Source organism: Myotis lucifugus, unplaced genomic scaffold (assembly GCF_000147115.1).
Source record: "Myotis lucifugus unplaced genomic scaffold, Myoluc2.0 scaffold_480, whole genome shotgun sequence".
NCBI classification, from domain to species: Eukaryota; Metazoa; Chordata; class Mammalia; order Chiroptera; family Vespertilionidae; genus Myotis; species Myotis lucifugus.
In genome coordinates this window covers 414,533-431,515 of record NW_005871528.1, presented here as the reverse complement: position 1 = coordinate 431,515, position 16,983 = coordinate 414,533, and the positions used below count along the sequence as shown (strand labels likewise).

The 16,983-nt window shown below is 51.9% G+C and overlaps 2 protein-coding genes across 11 annotated transcripts in view; one reads left to right on the top strand and one right to left on the bottom strand.

Moving 5' to 3' along the window:
• Positions 1 to 170: 170 nt before the first annotated feature.
• SULT1A3 (sulfotransferase family 1A member 3) overlaps positions 171 to 16,983 on the top strand; it is a 19,588-nt gene continuing 2,775 nt past the window's right edge. Inside the window, exons 1-10 of one of the 5 annotated variants that reach the window (XM_023744652.1) lie at positions 171 to 398; positions 1,031 to 1,103; positions 4,856 to 5,038; positions 5,142 to 5,267; positions 5,356 to 5,453; positions 5,943 to 6,069; positions 6,166 to 6,260; positions 6,705 to 6,885; positions 7,021 to 7,129; positions 15,683 to 15,814. In XM_023744652.1, the coding sequence (XP_023600420.1) occupies positions 4,891 to 5,038; positions 5,142 to 5,267; positions 5,356 to 5,453; positions 5,943 to 6,069; positions 6,166 to 6,260; positions 6,705 to 6,885; positions 7,021 to 7,129; positions 15,683 to 15,716 (918 nt within the window). In that variant the 5' untranslated portion in view covers positions 171 to 398; positions 1,031 to 1,103; positions 4,856 to 4,890 and the 3' untranslated portion in view covers positions 15,717 to 15,814. Of the gene's footprint in view, positions 399 to 1,030; positions 1,104 to 4,819; positions 5,039 to 5,141; positions 5,268 to 5,355; positions 5,454 to 5,942; positions 6,070 to 6,165; positions 6,261 to 6,704; positions 6,886 to 7,020; positions 7,130 to 9,724; positions 9,896 to 15,682; positions 15,815 to 16,983 lie in introns of those variants that run through there. The other 4 variants (XM_023744651.1, XM_023744650.1, XM_014445726.2 and 1 more) reach the window with 4 other exon arrangements.
• Positions 2,191 to 16,983, bottom strand: part of SGF29 (SAGA complex associated factor 29) — a 26,414-nt gene continuing 11,621 nt past the window's right edge. Inside the window, exons 2-15 of one of the 6 annotated variants that reach the window (XR_002826415.1) lie at positions 15,831 to 15,919; positions 11,653 to 11,728; positions 10,923 to 10,995; positions 9,889 to 9,953; positions 8,848 to 8,977; positions 8,631 to 8,777; positions 8,450 to 8,485; positions 8,187 to 8,349; positions 7,464 to 7,543; positions 5,532 to 5,620; positions 5,123 to 5,432; positions 4,598 to 4,812; positions 3,663 to 3,805; positions 2,191 to 2,558 (exon numbers count right to left, since the gene is read on the bottom strand). Coding sequence is in view for 1 of the 6 variants with exons in the window: in XM_023744653.1 (XP_023600421.1) it covers positions 7,427 to 7,543; positions 8,187 to 8,349; positions 8,450 to 8,485; positions 8,631 to 8,777; positions 8,848 to 8,977; positions 9,889 to 9,953; positions 10,923 to 10,995; positions 11,653 to 11,728; positions 15,831 to 15,905 (882 nt within the window). In the remaining 5 variants the exon portion in view is untranslated. Of the gene's footprint in view, positions 3,806 to 4,597; positions 4,813 to 5,122; positions 5,433 to 5,531; positions 5,621 to 7,347; positions 7,544 to 8,186; positions 8,350 to 8,449; positions 8,486 to 8,630; positions 8,778 to 8,847; positions 8,978 to 9,888; positions 9,954 to 10,922; positions 10,996 to 11,652; positions 11,729 to 15,830; positions 15,920 to 16,983 lie in introns of those variants that run through there. The other 5 variants (XR_002826412.1, XR_002826416.1, XR_002826414.1 and 2 more) reach the window with 5 other exon arrangements.

Here is a 16,983-nt window from a genome sequence, read left to right as displayed (position 1 = left end):
TTCTCTCTGCTGGAGGCCCTTCTGCCTCAGCTTTCCCCTGGCCTGCCTCTGAGATCACAGTTCCTTTTGGTTTAAATATATATATATATATATATATATATATATATATATATATAATTTCTATTGATTTCAGAGAAGGGAGAAAGAGAAACAGCAATGATGAGAGAGAATCACTGATGGGCTGCCTCCTGCAGGGCCCCTACTGGGGATTGAGCCCACAACCCAGGCATGTGCCCTACTGGAAATCGAACCCTGTCCTGGTTCTTGGGTCGATGCTCAAGCACTGAGCCACACCAGCTGGGCTGAGGTCACATTCTTGATGGCCTGGAGACTCACACCCTGACTCAGAGCTCACCTGCCTCCAGTGCCCAGATGGACTTTGGACTTTAATCCAAACAGTAAGGACAGAGGCCAAGCCCCCTTTTCTTCCCCTGGGGGCTGTTCTCCCATCACTCAAGTGAGGTCCCACGGGAACCATGGAATGGGGTCACTCCCGGGGTTATGAGCCTCCAGCGTTCTTGCTCTTTCCCATCCTATGCTGCCTCAAGGAGACCCTGCTGATCAGTGCCCTGTCCCAATCCCTGTCACCCACCCACCCACCCACATCACTCCAGCCTGGGCTTCCTGGGCCTGTGGGCTGCCCCTGACCTTAACCTTTGGTCCTCAGACTGGCCTGGGGCCACCTTTCCCCTCCACTCCTCTGTCCTCTGGAGATCGCGTTTATTAGAAAAAGCTGTTGGCTCCTACAGGAGTACAAGTCAGACCCCGGGATTACAGCTCAAAAAAAAAAAAAAAAAAAGGCTATTAGGCCCTTTTGTGTTGCTTTTATCTTTTATTTTCTACACACCAAACCCACATGTTGGGTTTTCAGGCCAGTCTAATCTTGGCTTCAGCTGGGGTGCTAATGAGGGTAGCAGAGAGGGGCCCTCCCACCCCAAACCCCATCCCAAACCCCACCCATTCCTGGAGGACAGCCAAGGCCCAGTGCTGGCTCCAAATCCCTCCCACTTTGGACCTATAAAACTTGCAGCTCTCTGCAGTTCTGCACTCACCTACGGGACGGCACAACAGAGCGCCACAAGGCCAAGGTCTGGAGAGGTCAGGTGAGTGCTAGGATAGGGTGGGCTGGGCCAGACCTCACTCACTCTGCACTGTTCGCTCCCACTGCTTGATCTCTCCATTCCAGCCTCTACTGACCCTGCCCTTTCCCCTGAATCCCAGCTCAATCCGACGCTGCCCTTTCCCCATGGAAATCCCAGCTCAGTCTGATACCATCTGCAGTCTGGCCTGGAACCCGTTCCTCTTTCCATTTCCACTGGGGCATGTTTTGCTCATCACACCAGAATGGCTCCCAAAACAAGCCGTTGCTCAATTAGCTGTGTGTGCAAGGCCAGCACAGCCAAGGGTTTGGTGAGCCTGAGGGGGGGCGGCAAAGGATTAAAGAAAAGACAGACAGAATAAGCTGGGTCTAGGTCAGGGGTGGGCAAACTTTTTGACTCGAGGGCCACAATGGGTTCTTAAACTGGACCAGAGGGCCGGAACAAAAGCATGGATGGAGTGTTTGTGTGAACTAATATAAATTCAAAGTAAACATCATTACATAAAAGGGTACGGTCTTTTTTTTTTTTTTTTTTTTTTTTTTTTTAGTTTTATTCATTTCAAACGGGCCGTAGTTTGCCCACGGCTGGTCTAGGTGGATCTCCTGTGCCTGGCTGAGGCCACATAGAGAGATCCAGATAGCCAGAGGTAAACAAGGTAGTGGTCTCCATAGTTACAATGTTCTTGTGAGTTTCACTTGTTTTGACAGCACTTGCTACACTTCCTGCAGCCCATTAGCCACCCAGATAGGATCTAGGGAGCATCATAAAGTCAAGCTTAATTATGCTAAGAGGGCTGTGCCCTCTAAGCTGGGACTTGTTTGTGGCTTTGCTAATAGGTCAGTCTGAGGCTTAACCCTATAGCCACTCCCTACATCTCACCCTTATTTATTTTTAAGCTACTATAATGAAAAACTTAAACATCAAGAACAAAACTCTGGCTATTAAAACAATAACAAAACAATGCCAATGCAAACCCAAACTATAGACATTTAACATTTTAAAACTTAAACATCAAGAACAAAGCTCTGGCTATTAACAAAATAATGCCAATGCAGCACAGCAATAATAAAGAAATCAAACTACAGTAACATTTTTCTACTAAATGAAAGTTTCTTTTGTTGATTTACTCAGAGTCCTTGGACTTGGCTGTGCAAGACTGGGAGCTAATGAATGCCATCATAGCCAGAAACATGGTTAAGGGAGTAGCTTCCACTTCTTGCTTTTCTACCATCTGCTGGGCCTCAGTCCTTAACTTCTTCAGCTGACCCCATGTTGGCATCTCGATCCCTTGCATAGTCTTCGTCATCTTCCTTTTCTGTATTGCTGTCATCGGGGCAACTCTCAGTCTTTTGAACGATTGGACAAGGACCTTCTCTGGGTCCATTGTGGTGACGCATGTAATGCTCTGGTATCCAGATTGGCTGCACTGCTCCTTCTGGAAGATACAAAACACAACCTCTTCCCCACAGCATTACTAGATCTGGTAAAACTCTTGTCTGGTTTGTGTAACCTTCCACCGGGCTAACTCAGCAGAGACTATTGTACAGGAGGCCCGATGCCTTTTGGCCACTGTACAACTCTGCATTGTAATTAAAAAAATTTAACACATAACATTCTTCTCCCCCTTTTTTTGTTTTTATAGTTGCATTTTAAGAGTAGGATTGACTCTTTCTGCTATTGCCTGAGTCCTGATCTATCACCCCAGGAAGAACTTGCCAATCCTGTGCTTCCCGGGGTGGCACGATAACAGTTTACTGAGCCAGCTGGAAAGGCTGCAGTGGGGTTAAGGATAAGACCCCTACTGTTTGGTGGGGCCGGGGCTGGCCCTGCTTGAAGTTTCCCTGCCTAGGGGGTGATTGAGTTATCATCAACATCAGCCTTGGAGCGGCATTCATTTGCCCAATGCTTTCCTCTCCTGCATCTTGGACATAGTCCAGGCTGCCTGTTTTCACTCCCTGTAGCCTGTTGACTTCCATTTCTAGCATTACAGTTTTTAGCAAAATGCCCTAGTTTACCACAGTTAAAGCATCCCCCTTTCCTTTTCTGCTGACCAGTGAGTAACGTCTCCTTGAGGCAGCTCCTTGAACGTAGGCGGGTCCAATGTCAGCACAGACATGAATATAATACTTCCACAGTAAGTAGTCTCCAGGTGAGAGACAAGCCTTTGCGACAACATTAAGCCTCTGGTAACCTTCCACTCTCTGTCTTAGTTCCCCTGCCACATTCATCCATTCCCTTTCAGGAGTGGGCTCTAGGTAGTCCTGAATCAGGGACCACAGACTGAAAGTAGAAAGAGGAATTTTCCCGGAACCTTCAACTATATAACGATCTCTGAGTTGTTTTCCTGCCTTCTCCCATTTCTCTACATTTACCTTTCCTTCCTCAGGAAACCATGGGCAGGTTTTACTTAGAAAATCCAACAAATCGAAAAGCTGTTGATACCTCACAGAACAGCCCCGTGCTTGGAGCATAACCTTAAGCATGGATACGTATAAATCCTTTTCCTGTGATCCTGAATTTCCCATGTTTGACACCTAGTTATGACTAAACTTCGCTCCTTACTTTCCTTCTTGTTTTCTGCACATGCTTCACTGGAGCGTCCTTTCACCTGACAACTGTAGTTTCCCCGAACTCAGGCCCCGCATTGGGCGCCACGTGTGCTGGGCCAGCACAGCCAAGGGTTCGGTGAGCCTGAGGCGGGGCAGCTAGGGATTAAAGAAAAGACAGACAAAGAGAATAAGCTGGGTCTGGGTGGATCTCCTGTGCCTGGCTGAGGCCACACAGAGAGATCCAGAGGGCAAGCTGAGCCTTTATTTTATAGCCAGAGGTAAACAAGGTAGTGGTCTGCATAGTTACAATGTTCTTGTGAGTTTCACTTGTTTTGGTAGCACTTGCTCCACATCCTGCAGCCCATTACCCAGATAGGATCTAGGGAGCATCATAAGGTCAAGCTTAATTATGCTAAGAGGGCTGTGCCCTCTAAGCTGGGACTTGTTTGTGGCTTTGCAAACAGGTAAGTCCAAGGCTTAACCCTATAGCCGAGCCCTACAGCTGTGTTTCTCTCTGAGCCAAGATGGAGTGTGGCTGAGCAAGTTGGGTCACAGGCCCAGTTGGCTTTGGGGAGGTTTCTGTATGTGAGGGCTTAGGGAGCTCAAGGAGGGAAGGATGGGGAGGAGCCCACTGGGATCAGATCCAGAGCTGCAGCAGCAAGTACAGAAAGAAAACACGTGGCAGGCCACAGAGTAGGAGTTTTCTCCAGTGCACACTGGAATCTCCTGGTCAGCTTCCAAAACCCAGGCACCTGGGTCCCACCAGAGCAATTTAATTAACTTGGGGTGTGGCCCAGGCACTGGGATTTTAAAATAAATATTTTTAAAATTGATTTTACAGCGAGTACAGAGAGGGAGAGATAGAAACATCAATGATGAGAGAATCATTGACTGCCTCCTGCATGCCCCCTATTGTGGATCGAGCTGGCAACCCAGGCATGTATGTACCTTGACGGGGAATGGAACCTTGACCTCCTGGTTCATGGGTAGATGCTCAACCAGTGAGCCACTCTAGCTGGGCAGGCATTGGGATTTTTAAAAGTTCTGCGGGTAAATCCAAGATGCCTCCAGAGTTGTGGCCCCACTGTGTTAGATCCGGCCGGAATCCAGCCCAGCACTCACTGGCTCTGAGTGTAGGCAAGTTGCTCAGCCTGTTTCCTTACCTTAAAGCAATTAAACAGAAGACATTGTTGTGATGTTGTTAAGGGAGGTCGGCCCCACTCCGGCCCTGACTCGGAAGCATGGAGCTGGTCCAGGACACCTCCCGCCCGCCACTGAAGTATGTGAAGGGGGTGCCTCTCATCAAGTACTTTGCAGAGGCAATTGGGCCACTGCAGAGCTTACAACCCAGGCCCGATGACCTGCTCATCAGCACCTACCCCAAATCTGGTAGGTGATGAGGACCACCCACCCCTCTCCTGGGCTGCAGTCCCCACCTCGGGCCAGCAGGGGTGTGCCCTCAGCCCCGCTTACCTCCCATTTTCCTCTCCAGGCACCACCTGGGTGAGTGAGATTCTGGACATGATCTACCAGGACGGCGACTTGGAGAAGTGTCAGAGGGCTCCCATCTTAACCCGGGTGCCCTTCCTTGAGTTCAAGGGTCCAGGGTGTCCCACAGGTGTGTGGTGAGGTGCTGGAGGCCAGTGAGGTGGAGGGAGGGAGGACCCGGGCTCCAGCTCACTGGACCTTTCCTATCCATGGCTTAGGCATGGAGGTTCTGAAAGATACACCAGCCCCACGGCTCCTCAAGACACACTTGCCCCTGGCTCTGCTCCCACAGGCCCTGCTGGACCAGAAGATTAAGGTGAGTGGCAGAGGAAGCTACAGAAAAAGCCAGCTGGGGTCAACCCAGCTTTGGCCCCATCTTCTAGGAAGGTCTCACCTTAAACGGGGGAAGTCCTCAGCCTCATGCTCTGGTGGGTCAGATGGCCAGTGACAGTGAGACTTTGCAGGGCCTTGGTGCTCACAGGCCTGTGGAGGAGGGGCCGGTGGGAATTCTGCACGCCTTGTTCCAAATCGGTACAGTGGCATTGAGAAGATTGGATGAGTATAAAATACAGTTCCTGGAACCAGCCAGGACTCTGGCATCAGAGCAAGGCTTCAAGTCCCAGCTCAGTCACACCCAAGTCAGCCTCTAAGCCTGTTTCCCTCTTGGCCAGACCAAGAGAGAACCTCCCTTGCAGGGAGGCTGTGAAGGGTGGAATGTGATGCTTAAAGATACTCTAGTGCCTGCTGTGCTGTGCTGTGCGGTGATGGTGCGGTGCGGGGTGGGGTGTGTCTTCTGCCTCTCCAGGTGATCTATGTTGCCCGGAACGCCAAGGATGTGGCTGTCTCCTATTACCACTTTTACCGCATGGCCAAGGTGTACCCTGAGCCTGGCACCTGGGACAGCTTCCTGGAGAAGTTCATGGCTGGGGAAGGTGGGGCTGACTCTGGAGGAAGGAGGGGGTGAGCTGAGGGGCAGCCAGCTGGAACGAATACCAACCTCTATCCGTGCCCCCTGCCCTTTTCCCCAGTGTCCTATGGGTCCTGGTACCAGCACGTGCGGGAGTGGTGGGAGCTGAGGCACACCCACCCTGTTCTCTACCTCTTCTACGAGGACATGCAGGAGGTGAGACACCGCTACCACTTCCCTGCACGTGGGGCGAGTCCCAAGACCTTCCAAGCCCCGCTTCCCTATGGCAGACCCTACACGGGTCCTAGACCCACCTCACCTTCCCTGCCCCTTGGGCAGCACACTCCCTACAGCTCTTATCTCCTAGCGCCCGAGTCAGTGCCAAGTGCAGTCACTGATCACCCATTTACTGCTACTGCTTCTCCCTGGGCCCAGTTATGACAGAGGGCTGTCCATGCCCTCACCATAAGGAGCCAGATACAGCTTCTTAACAGATCACAGGGCAGAAGGCAATTAATTTTGCCCCAGGAGTGCCAGAGTACAAAGGACCAGAGTCATGGAGCAGGGTCGGAAGTGGCCGTGAGGTTAGGGTGGGGCCTCCCTTTTGTTTGTTCAATGCACAACCCAAGCCTCCACTGAAGAGCCCCCCTGTTGCTGCAGAACCCCAAAAGGGAGATTCGGAAGATTCTGGAGTTCGTGGGCCGCTCCCTGTCAGAGGAGACCGTGGATCACATTGTGCGGCACACGTCGTTCAAGGAGATGAAGAAGAACCCCATGGCCAACTACAGCACCTTACCCGTGGAGATCATGGACCACAACATTTCCGCCTTCATGAGGAAAGGTGAGTGCCCACCAGGAGGGGCGCTGGGGAGGCGAGGGCGGGAGCAGAGGCTAGAGCTGGCCCTGGGCCATGTGGGGCCCCTGCTTTGGCCAGGACCTCTAGCCTCCCTCCTTCCCTCCCCACCTCCCTCCCCAGGCATCACGGGGGACTGGAAAACCATGTTCACTGTGGCCCAGAATGAGCGCTTTGATGCCCACTACGCTGAGAAGATGGCAGGCTGCAACCTCAAGTTCCACACAGAGCTGTGAGTGGTGTTCGTGGGACCGCTCCCCAGGGAGTGTGTGCGAGTGGCCCGACAGGGGCCTCAAGAATAAAGTACAGCTTGTGTTGCATGGAGTGTGCCTATTGGAAGAAAAGCAGACCTGAGCTGAGAGAAAGAGTAACTGCCCACTGGGACCAAGTGAGGCCCCAGTTCCCCAACTTGCCTTATGTGGGGAGGGGTAAGAACCCAGGAGACATGGCAAAGGGGAAGAACACTTATTTCTTCACATAATGTCTTGTTGCATGCCCCCGTGAGGTGGCAGGAGGCTGCCAGCCTGCATCACTTTTTCTTGGGCTCCTTACAAGCCACCACGTACCTCTGGGCCACATTGAGGGGAGGGGAGTAACCATCTGCATAGGAAGTGTCTTCAAACAGGACCGAATAGTCATCCTGGGGCTGTGGCAGGAGGCAGACAGGAGGCGCTGGTCAGAAAGCCCCAGGCCAGCGCTCCCCTCCCCCCAAGCCTAGACTGACAGGCACCTCTGGTGTGTGGGCTCCTAGCCTTTCCCGTCTCATCTTCACTCAAGAAGTCTAGATGTTTGAACCTGCTCCCTGCTACAGAGCTCCTCAGCCACCAAGTCCAAGGATGGGGGTGAATAGCAAGGGAAAGGACTCGCTAGCTACACAGGCGGCCACACGGAAGGGGCCCCTAGGTTAAGGGGAGCAAGGACAACTCAGAGGGCAGCAGGCAGGGGTCCTGGAGGAAGAGGGGAGCCCAGCCTTTAAACTGCCATCAGTGATGGGTGATTAGAGGGCAGGGGTCGGGGGTGAAGACTGGCCCTGAGCAAGGCTTCCATCTCGGGGCTCAGGCTCCCCACCTCAATGCGAAAGCGAGGCTAGACTAGAGGACACACAGGGGCTTTCTAAGGCTCCGCAGGGCGCCGGCACTGCCTGGAGGACAGGCTGGAGGGGTTACAGCTCAGGACCCCGCCAGCTCAAAGAGGTACAAGGACAAGAGGGAAGGAGACCGACCCCATGACCTGTCTGGTCAGCGGGGTGGTCCTGGTGATGGACGATCTCTCCCCGGGGGCTGCCTTACCCGTTGTGGGGGGGTGTGGATCAGGGCACGGTAGAAGCAGGTGGTCTGGGGATACAGGGCCAGCACGAGCTGCTCCTTCTGGAATAAGGCTTCGGGGTCCGTCTCAGGGTTGGCCTTCCACTGGGGCAGTGGGATGATGCGCCGCCGGCTCAGGGTGTGTCTCCTGGAGGGGCGCTTAGGTCAACCCATGGCAGGTGGGGGCTCTTTCCCAGCAGCAGGGCTGTCCCCAGGCTTCCCTCGCCCGCCCTGGCCAGCACACTCACTCTTTGCCTTCTTCATCAATGTCATCGACCTCATACCTGCGGGTGAGCGGAAAGAGAGCAGTGGATGCAGGGCGGTGCACACCAGGTGGGGACTGGGGAGGAGGGTGAGGAGGGAAGTAGCCCAAGGAGCCGGCTCTTCACACGTGTCCCAGTTCCCACAGGGCTGGGCGCGTCCACTCACTTGTTGGTGGCATGGCTGTAACTGACCACCTCGGCCAGGATCCACTGCTCATCCCCATCCACGGCCTTGACCCGGGCAGCCACCTTGTCTCCAGGTTTGGCCACGTAGTCCCCAGAGGCCGGAATGGCCCCGCAGAGTGGGGGCGGCCTGTGGAGGGGATAACGTGTCAGTCCCAGCCCCTCCCCTGCCAGCTCCCCCTCCCTGGGCCTGCCCTCACTTGTCACCAGGCTTCCCGATCCACAGCGGCAGGGTCATGGCCGACTGCTGCAGCAGGGTCATCAGCACCCCCCTGCGCATGGTCTTCCGCGGGGGCTCCGAGTCATTGTACAGGCCCGCGATCTTGGCCGCTGTGGGAAGGAAGTGGGCCCCTGAGGCACCAGGGATAGGGTGCCTGCCCCTGGCTCCCCACCTCTCCTCGAGTTAGCACCAAGGGTCCAGTGTGCTCCCTGGCCCTCCACTGGAGGCTCCTGCTGAGAGACCACCAGGCCACACTCACCTGGCCAGACGGGTTAGTGGATACGGTTTGGGAAAGAACAGAAGAGGCCAAAAGGGGGATTCTGAGGCGCTGGTCGCGTCTCTTATCTGGGTGCTGGTTACATCCATTTGTTCACTTAGTGAAAATTTTATGGAGCTGCGTGTATACTTACATGTATTTTCTATTAATATGTTATAATTAAGCAAAAAGTTCAAAGAGCTATCAACTGTGGACAGAGCCCTTACCTCCTCGGGCATGGCTCAATACACCCAGTCAACTTCAACCCAACTGGCAGTGTGACAATTTCATGGGCGAGGAGTCTGCCCCTGGGTTCATTGGACGGGCGAGAGAGAGGTGGGACAGCAGTCTGAAGCGATATGGAAGCCAGCACCCTGTGTAAGCCCCATCTGAAAGGCTGGCTTCAGGACATCCCGCTGTGGCTCTCCAATAACAGCCAGGCTCTCGCCTCAGCAAGAAATGGGGCTGTGGGTAGCAGTTGACTGCCCCAGGCAGTAGAGGATGGAAACCAGGGGGATTGGGGCAAATCAGCTTAGTGTGCAGAGGGAGAGCGGGGAGGCCTTGTCTCTGACCCTGGGACTGACCTCCATGCCCTTCCCAGTCCCAGGCTGCCCTGGTGCACCTGCCTGTCACAGCCCGTGGCCCAGTGGACCACACCAGGCTGAGGCTACAGGCTCCCCGGCAGGAAGACATGACTGCTGCTCCCAGGAACCCTCACTCCACCTGGTCAAGGAACACCCAACTAACTTGTCGTCTCTAACTCACCGATCCGCCTCTCTTCCAACAGAGACTTGATTTCCGCAATCTTATCGAGGGCTTTCCGGAGGATGCTGAGGGTGGGAGGAGGGAAAGAAGAGGTCTGGATGAGGCACAAAGCATGGACTTCCTCTTCTGGTCAAGAACGCTGACAAACCTTGTGAAAACTATGAGCCCTACATAGGTGGCTTTAGTCTTAAAAGCATACAAAAGCTGATAAGACAGCCCGACCAGTGTGGCTCAGTGGTTGAGCATCGACCTATGAACCAGGAGATCATGTTCGATTCCCAGTCAGGGCACATGCCCGGGTTGCAGGCTCGATCCCTGGTAGGGGGCATGCAGGAGGCAGTCGATCAATAATTCTTACAATTGATGTTTCTATCTCTCTCTCCCTCTCCCTTCCTCTCTCTCTGAAAATCAATAAGAAAACATTAAAGAATAAAGACTTTGGGTTTAAATTTGGGCTCCCCCACTTACTAGTTGTGTCTTTTGGCAGATTACACAACCCTTTGGTATTTCAGTTTCCTCATGTGTTAAATGGGGGTAATCCCATTTTAGAGTTGCCCTGAGGGTTAAATGAGGTAAATATAGAAAGTGTTGTAACAGCACCTGGCACAGAGTAAGGCCACATAGAGCTGTTACTGTTACTGTTACTACCACCACAATAGAGAATGCACTTCCTAATGTGAGGAATGGTCAAGAGTTTGTAAAACACTAGACTTAGGCACTTCATATGCATTATCTCATTTATGTTGACAATTCTATAGGTAGTTATTATTCCTATTTTAATGATGGAGCAACTGAGTCCCAGCTGAAGTGACTGCCCAAGGTCACGTGACAGGCAAATGGCAGTGCTGGCACCTGACCCCTGCCCTGCTGCTAGGGAGCGGGGAGCAGTTTAGAAGTGGGCTCTAGGGAAGGCAGCCCTAAGGGAGAGGCTCATCCATGCCAGGAAGGCAGCCTGGGCCGTGGTCCATAGGTTCCTGCAGCCCAGCACCTGGGCGAGGCAGGGAGGCGATGGCAGGCAGTGGGCTGGCACTCACTTGCACTCGGCCTCTGCGTCGGCTTTGGCGGTTGTATAGAGGCCCCGCAGCTTTGTCCGGTAATAGGGAGAGACTGCAGAGTAAGCACAGGGAGACAGGAGTGGGCGAGGGGCAGCTGGCAGTCGTGTGGCACTGCTTCCAGTATATCGGAATCAGGCCTTGGGAGGCATGAGCTCCGCTGGCTCAGAGTGCTCCCCGAGGCACCTGCACCCCATGCACAGCACGCTCACATTTCCATACGGTACAAATGCCATGACTGCACCCAAGGGAGGACTTCCTTCCTTTGCCATAGCATGATGCACACAGGAAGTACTTCTCAGCACAGGGAGAGCAGAAAGCAGTCTCAAGCTGCTCAGAGCCAGAAAGCCCAAGGTCAGGAGCCTGGCCAGCTGGGGCCCTCGGTGCACCCTGGGAGGGAAGCTCCCTAGAAGACACCAGCTAACCGGGGTGCTTGTGCCCTTTAAGGTGTTTCCCTAGATGCAGCCTCATTTCACTGACTTTCTAGTCCCTAGAGTTGGGGGATTTTAAGGTTCCTTAGGGCTAGGCAGTCTGGTGTCTGTCTCCTAGGTCACCTTAGGCCCCCAGCGTAAGGGAAGACTGTCCCTCTGGCCTAAGGAGCAGCTCATCTTGGATGATTGCAGAGACACGCAAAAGCTCCTTTTGAAAACGACAGCAATCTTGACCCACATCCACTCCTCATCCCCTTTCTCTCCAGAGCCCAGCTACTCACTCTTGTTCTCTGTCTGCATCCGCTCATGGGTCTTCTGGATGTTCACTAAGTTGTGCTCACTCCTCGAACGCTCTTCCTGCAAAGAGGAGGTCAGCTGGATAGGAGCTAGGCCCCCATCCCGCTGGGGCACCCTGCACCCAGGCCACAGGCCCATCCACATGGCCCTCATTTACTAGATCTGAATTCAGGACCAGTTTAAAGGCCCCCTCCCCCACTAATGCAAAAGCATTACAAAAGGCATTCAAGTGAAATCATAAACTAGATTTACGGCTCTCCATCAGAAAAGACAAACTGACCTATAGAGTCAATACAATCCCTAACAAAATTCCGGCTAACTTCTTTGTAGAGTCTGACAAGCTTATTCTAAAATTCATATAGAAGTTCAAGTAACCTAGAATGGCCAAAACAATCTTGAAAGAGAAAAACAAAAACATTGGAGGACTCACATTTCCTGATTTCCAATTTTATGACAAAGCTACAGCCGTCAAATGCTGTGATGCTGGCATATAGAACACTGGACTGGAATTGAGAGTCCAGAAATTAACACATACATCTCTGATCAGTTCACCTGGGAGAGGGGATGGGGAAGGATGCTGGTACAAGTCTTCCCCACATCAGTGGGCTGGGACCACAGCTGCAACTGGCCAGATGCATGGATGATTCTTAGTCAGAAGCCCAAGTACTCGGCAACATAGAGTCAATGGTGAATGCAGCTATACTGCCCAGAGGTCTAAACAGCCCACTCGTTCTGTACTATAGAACCCCACCCTACTAAATGGGAACGACCAAGGAGGGGTGGGGAGGAGACAGGACACGACACCTGCTAGACTAGCATTGCTGCCTGCGATCTGGACGGGCACAGTGGCTGAACCTAACATCCTTCCGAGGGTGGAACAGTTTGGGTAAAAAGCAAGGACAAATGGAGACAAGGAGAAATAGTAGCTGAGGATAAAAGAGTGGGCTACGCAGTGTTGTAAATTCAATCTTATATTAATGCCTCACGATAGACTCAGAGCATACTATTGGCTCAGTTACGCCAGCTGCCAAAAGGGCGAAGCCATCTATTTGCCAGGAGCACCCCTGCTTTTAGAACCTGATGAAGTCCAACGGGAGCCTGCAATCCTGAGGCCTCCCCCTGAGAGACATTCTGGTTATATAATCTGACGAACTGAAGGGAATTCTAGCAATTCTATTCTTTAGCTTTAAAATTTATGAACTACTTTTAGAGCAGTTTTAGGTTTACAGAAAAATTGAGCAGATAGTAAAGAGTTCCCATATGCTTGCTTTCCCCTGCAGTTTCACCTTATGAACCCCTTGCATTAGTGAGGTACACTTGTTACAGTTAATTAACCAAAACTGATCATTATTAACTAAAGCCCATAGATTACATTAAGATTCACTTCCTGTGTTGTACATTCCATGGGTTTTGACAAATGCATAGGTCATGAACCCACCATTACGGTATCATACAGAATAGCTTCACCTCCCTAAAAATCCCGTGCTCTCCCTACTCACCCCTCCCTCCTCCAAGCCCCATATCTTTTTACTCCCTCATTTTGCCTCTTCCGGAATGGCAGCTGGGAGGAATCATACAGCCTGTGACCTTTCAGACTGGGTTCTTTCACTAGGACTATGTGTGCCAGGATCTTTTGACTTAGTTTTCAGGTTACAGGCACTACAGAGGATACCATTTGGGAAGGAATTTCTAGGCACTCCTCCATCTTGATGCAGTGCCAAGAAAGGAACAAGGGACCCAATAGGCAGTGCAACCTGCTGTGCACAGATACACATCACCCTCACTTTTTGAATGAAAAAGAATAGGGGACAATGGGTTTCACTAGGATTAAAGCACTAGGCACCACATGCTGGGTCCAAATTCCCCTGGGGAACAGCCCCACCCCGAGCCAGGAAGCTTCTGAAAGGCTGTATGATAAACTCAGGCTAAGGTACATCCAGGTGTGACGACCTCACATCTAACCCAACACTTTTGGGCACAAACATGTATCCTAACTGCACCCAGGCCATCAGCCCTGTGGCCACAAAATGCACAGCGGAGTAAGCAACACTGGCCCACGCTAGAAAAGGGTGTGCGCTGTGGGACAAGCTAAATGCACTTTCAGTGAGAAGCAACATTCAGGGGAAAAGATGTGTGAATCTGAAAAAAGACTGAAGTGAGTTCTCTTTCCAGAGGAAGGGAGGGATGACAGTGAGCCTGGAAGGATGACAAAGCTTCAGTGAATGGTTTCGGCCAGCTCCACACACAATGCTGGATGATTCCAGGACCCATCTGTTGCTGGTAAGGGGCTCGCACCCTGACCCACCAGGCCTCCTGACTATTTTAATCCAGATGGAGGCTACCGTAGTCACGGGGCACAGGCTCTCCACACTGCCTGCTGAGCTCTAGGGGCACCACCATGGGATGCTCTGACCTCCATACCTCCTCCGGAAGCCCTCTAGGGCACGTGTAAGTTATATCGATGCACCATGACTATCCCGACCCAAGAATTGATGAAAATAAGGCATATCCCAAAGTACAGCTAGCAGAGCTGGGACCTGTACTCTGAGTAGCACCTGTCCTCCCCTTATGAGGGAGGTGGTCCGTGGGGTAGGAGAGCACACATAGGAAACCAGGCTCAGTACAAGCCTCTGAGCTGAGACGGGGTGACTGGCCTTATCCCCAGAAAGAACAGAATCAGGGCCACTGTGATAAAGCCTGCCCATAGCAATATCTGGTAAACAGGCAGGGCCAATTCCGTTGGGAAGACATAACGAAGAGCCTGTAATTTTACTGACTTGTTCCATAATGAGACCAAGTTTTACGTGACCATACTTCACTGTTGTGTAACACAGGGCATTGCTGGTAACACTTACGTAAATAAGTGTTACGATAACACTGATATTGATGACCAACTGAATTGGGAGACTGAGCCAAAGCCTCAGTGTATTACTCATGGAAAATGAGGGGCCTGAGGAAGAACTAAATTTCGCTGTCAGCTAATTTCTGTGCTAAATATTTCTACAGGAATTTATCATAATACACATGTAGTGGTAGGTGAAGGGGAAAATGCATAATCAAATTAGTTCAACAATAAGTAAATGGATGCATCCTAGCCGGTTTGGCTCAGTGGATAGAGCGTGGGCCTGTGGACTGAAGGGTTCTGGGTTCAAATTTGGTCAAGGGCACATGTCCAGGTTGCGGGCTCCATCCCCAGTAGGAGGCATGCAGGAGGCAGCCGATTAACATTCTCTCTCATCATTGATGTTTCTAGCTCTCTCTCCCTCTCCCTTCCTCTCTGAAATCAATAAAAAAAATATAAGAAAATGGATGCAATGGCTCGAAGTACAGATTAGTTATTTCTCTAAGTTTCTCTCTACCCCCGCAGGCTGCTCCATGCTGCTATGATTGCTGTATCTCTGATATAAATGCTACTAAAAACAGATGCTCAAACATGATTGTTTTGCTGTAGGAGAGGCTAGGCCAAAGGCCAGGGGGTGGTGTATGCAGCAAATCATTAACTCAGCAAGCCTGGGTTTTCAAACCCTGCACATTCCAAAAAAGGTTTGGCCTTTGACCGACTTCTGAGAGAGACCCTCTAAACCAGTGGTTCTCAACCTGTGGGTCGCGACCCCTTTGGGGGTCACCTAAGACCATCGGAAAACACATATATAATTACATATTGTTTTTGTGATTAATCACTATGCTTTAATTATGTTCAATTTGTAACAATAAAATTGGGGGTCACCACAACATGAGGAACTGTATTAAAGGGTCGCGGCATTAGGAAGGTTGAGAACCACTGCTCTAAACCCTTGGACTATCTTGCCTCATAAGAGTATCTTTATTTTCCTGGGTCAGGGTGGAAGGAGAAAGGAATAATGGCTATTGGACATGGGGTAAATGTTCTGAAGTAGGTCATGGTGATGGTTGCATGGCTTGTTGAATAGACTAAAAACAAATGAATTACAGACTTTAAATGGGTGAACTGTAAGGCATGTAAATTAATATCTCACACGATGGATAATCCAACAGGAATGGTAGTCCTGCCCTCCTCTCACCTTCATGACATCATCTTGGGTCCTGCCCTCCAATCTCTCTGAACACAACCCCACCCGCCGCTCCACAGCTCAGCACCACAGCCCACGTTCCCCTGTAGGAATGGAGGGCTGTGGCCTGTTACCTGCGTTTGTTTGATCAGCTGATGGAGCTCGGTGAGAAGTTCTGCGATTCGGGAATCAGCCGACACGAGGGCCATGGTACATATGGTGCCTGGGGCGGAGGGGGAACAGAAGAGAACCTTGTTAGTGTTGTTATGGGTTAAACTACTGCTCCCTCAAAAAGGATATGTTGCCTGGCTGGTGTGGCTCACTGGTTGAGTATTGACCTATGAACCAGGAGACCACAGTTCAATTCCCGGCAAGGGCACATGCCTGAGTTGCAGGCTTGATCCCCAGTGTGGGGTGTGCGGGAGGCAGCCAATCAATGATTCTCTCTCCCTCATCATTGATGTTTCTGTCTCTCTTTCCTTCTCCATCATCGGTGATATTTCTATCTCTCTCTCTCCCTTCCTCTGTGAAATATATATATATATTCTATATAATAAAGGGCTAGTAGCAAATAGACTGAACAGCAGAACAACCGGAACAACCCAACAACTGGTTGCTATGATGTGCACTGACCACCAGGGGGCATGAGCAGAACATGGCAGGTGTTGGCCATGGTGGGATGGTGGAGCAGGTGGGGGGGGGGGCAGCCAGACCAAGGTGGGGTGCCATTTGCTGTCACTGGGGCGAGCCTCTGGTGGTTACTGAAAATTCTTTGCTCCCGCGTGCTGTGATCCCGCCCAGCGCTCACACCTGCTGCTGGCGCTGGCCCCCCTCGCACCCAATGCCAGTGCCCGGCACCGGTCCTGATCACTCGGCACTATCAGTCGGTGTGAGCAGTGGCTTCCGGCCCTGATTGCCCCTGAGGGCTTCTCCACTTCCCCCTGCTCCTGAGGGGCGACTGGGGCAGCAACCTCCCTTGCACCTGCTGCTGGTGCCGGCCCCAATTGCTCCATGCCGTCAGCGTGTGGGAGCAGCAATGGGAGCGGGGCTTCCGGCAGACAGGGGGCTGGGGGCCATGGTGGGAGGGGCCGGGCGGGGATGCGGGGGATGGGCTGAGACCCACCCCTGTGTCTACCACAGCCTCATGGCCCACAATTCCTTTCATGGTGCACGAATTTGTGCACTGGGCCCCTAGTCCTATATAATAAAGATGTAATATGCAAATGGTTGTTACATAACGACCAACCGCGTAATGACCGGATCATGGATTAGCAGGAGGGTGGGGTA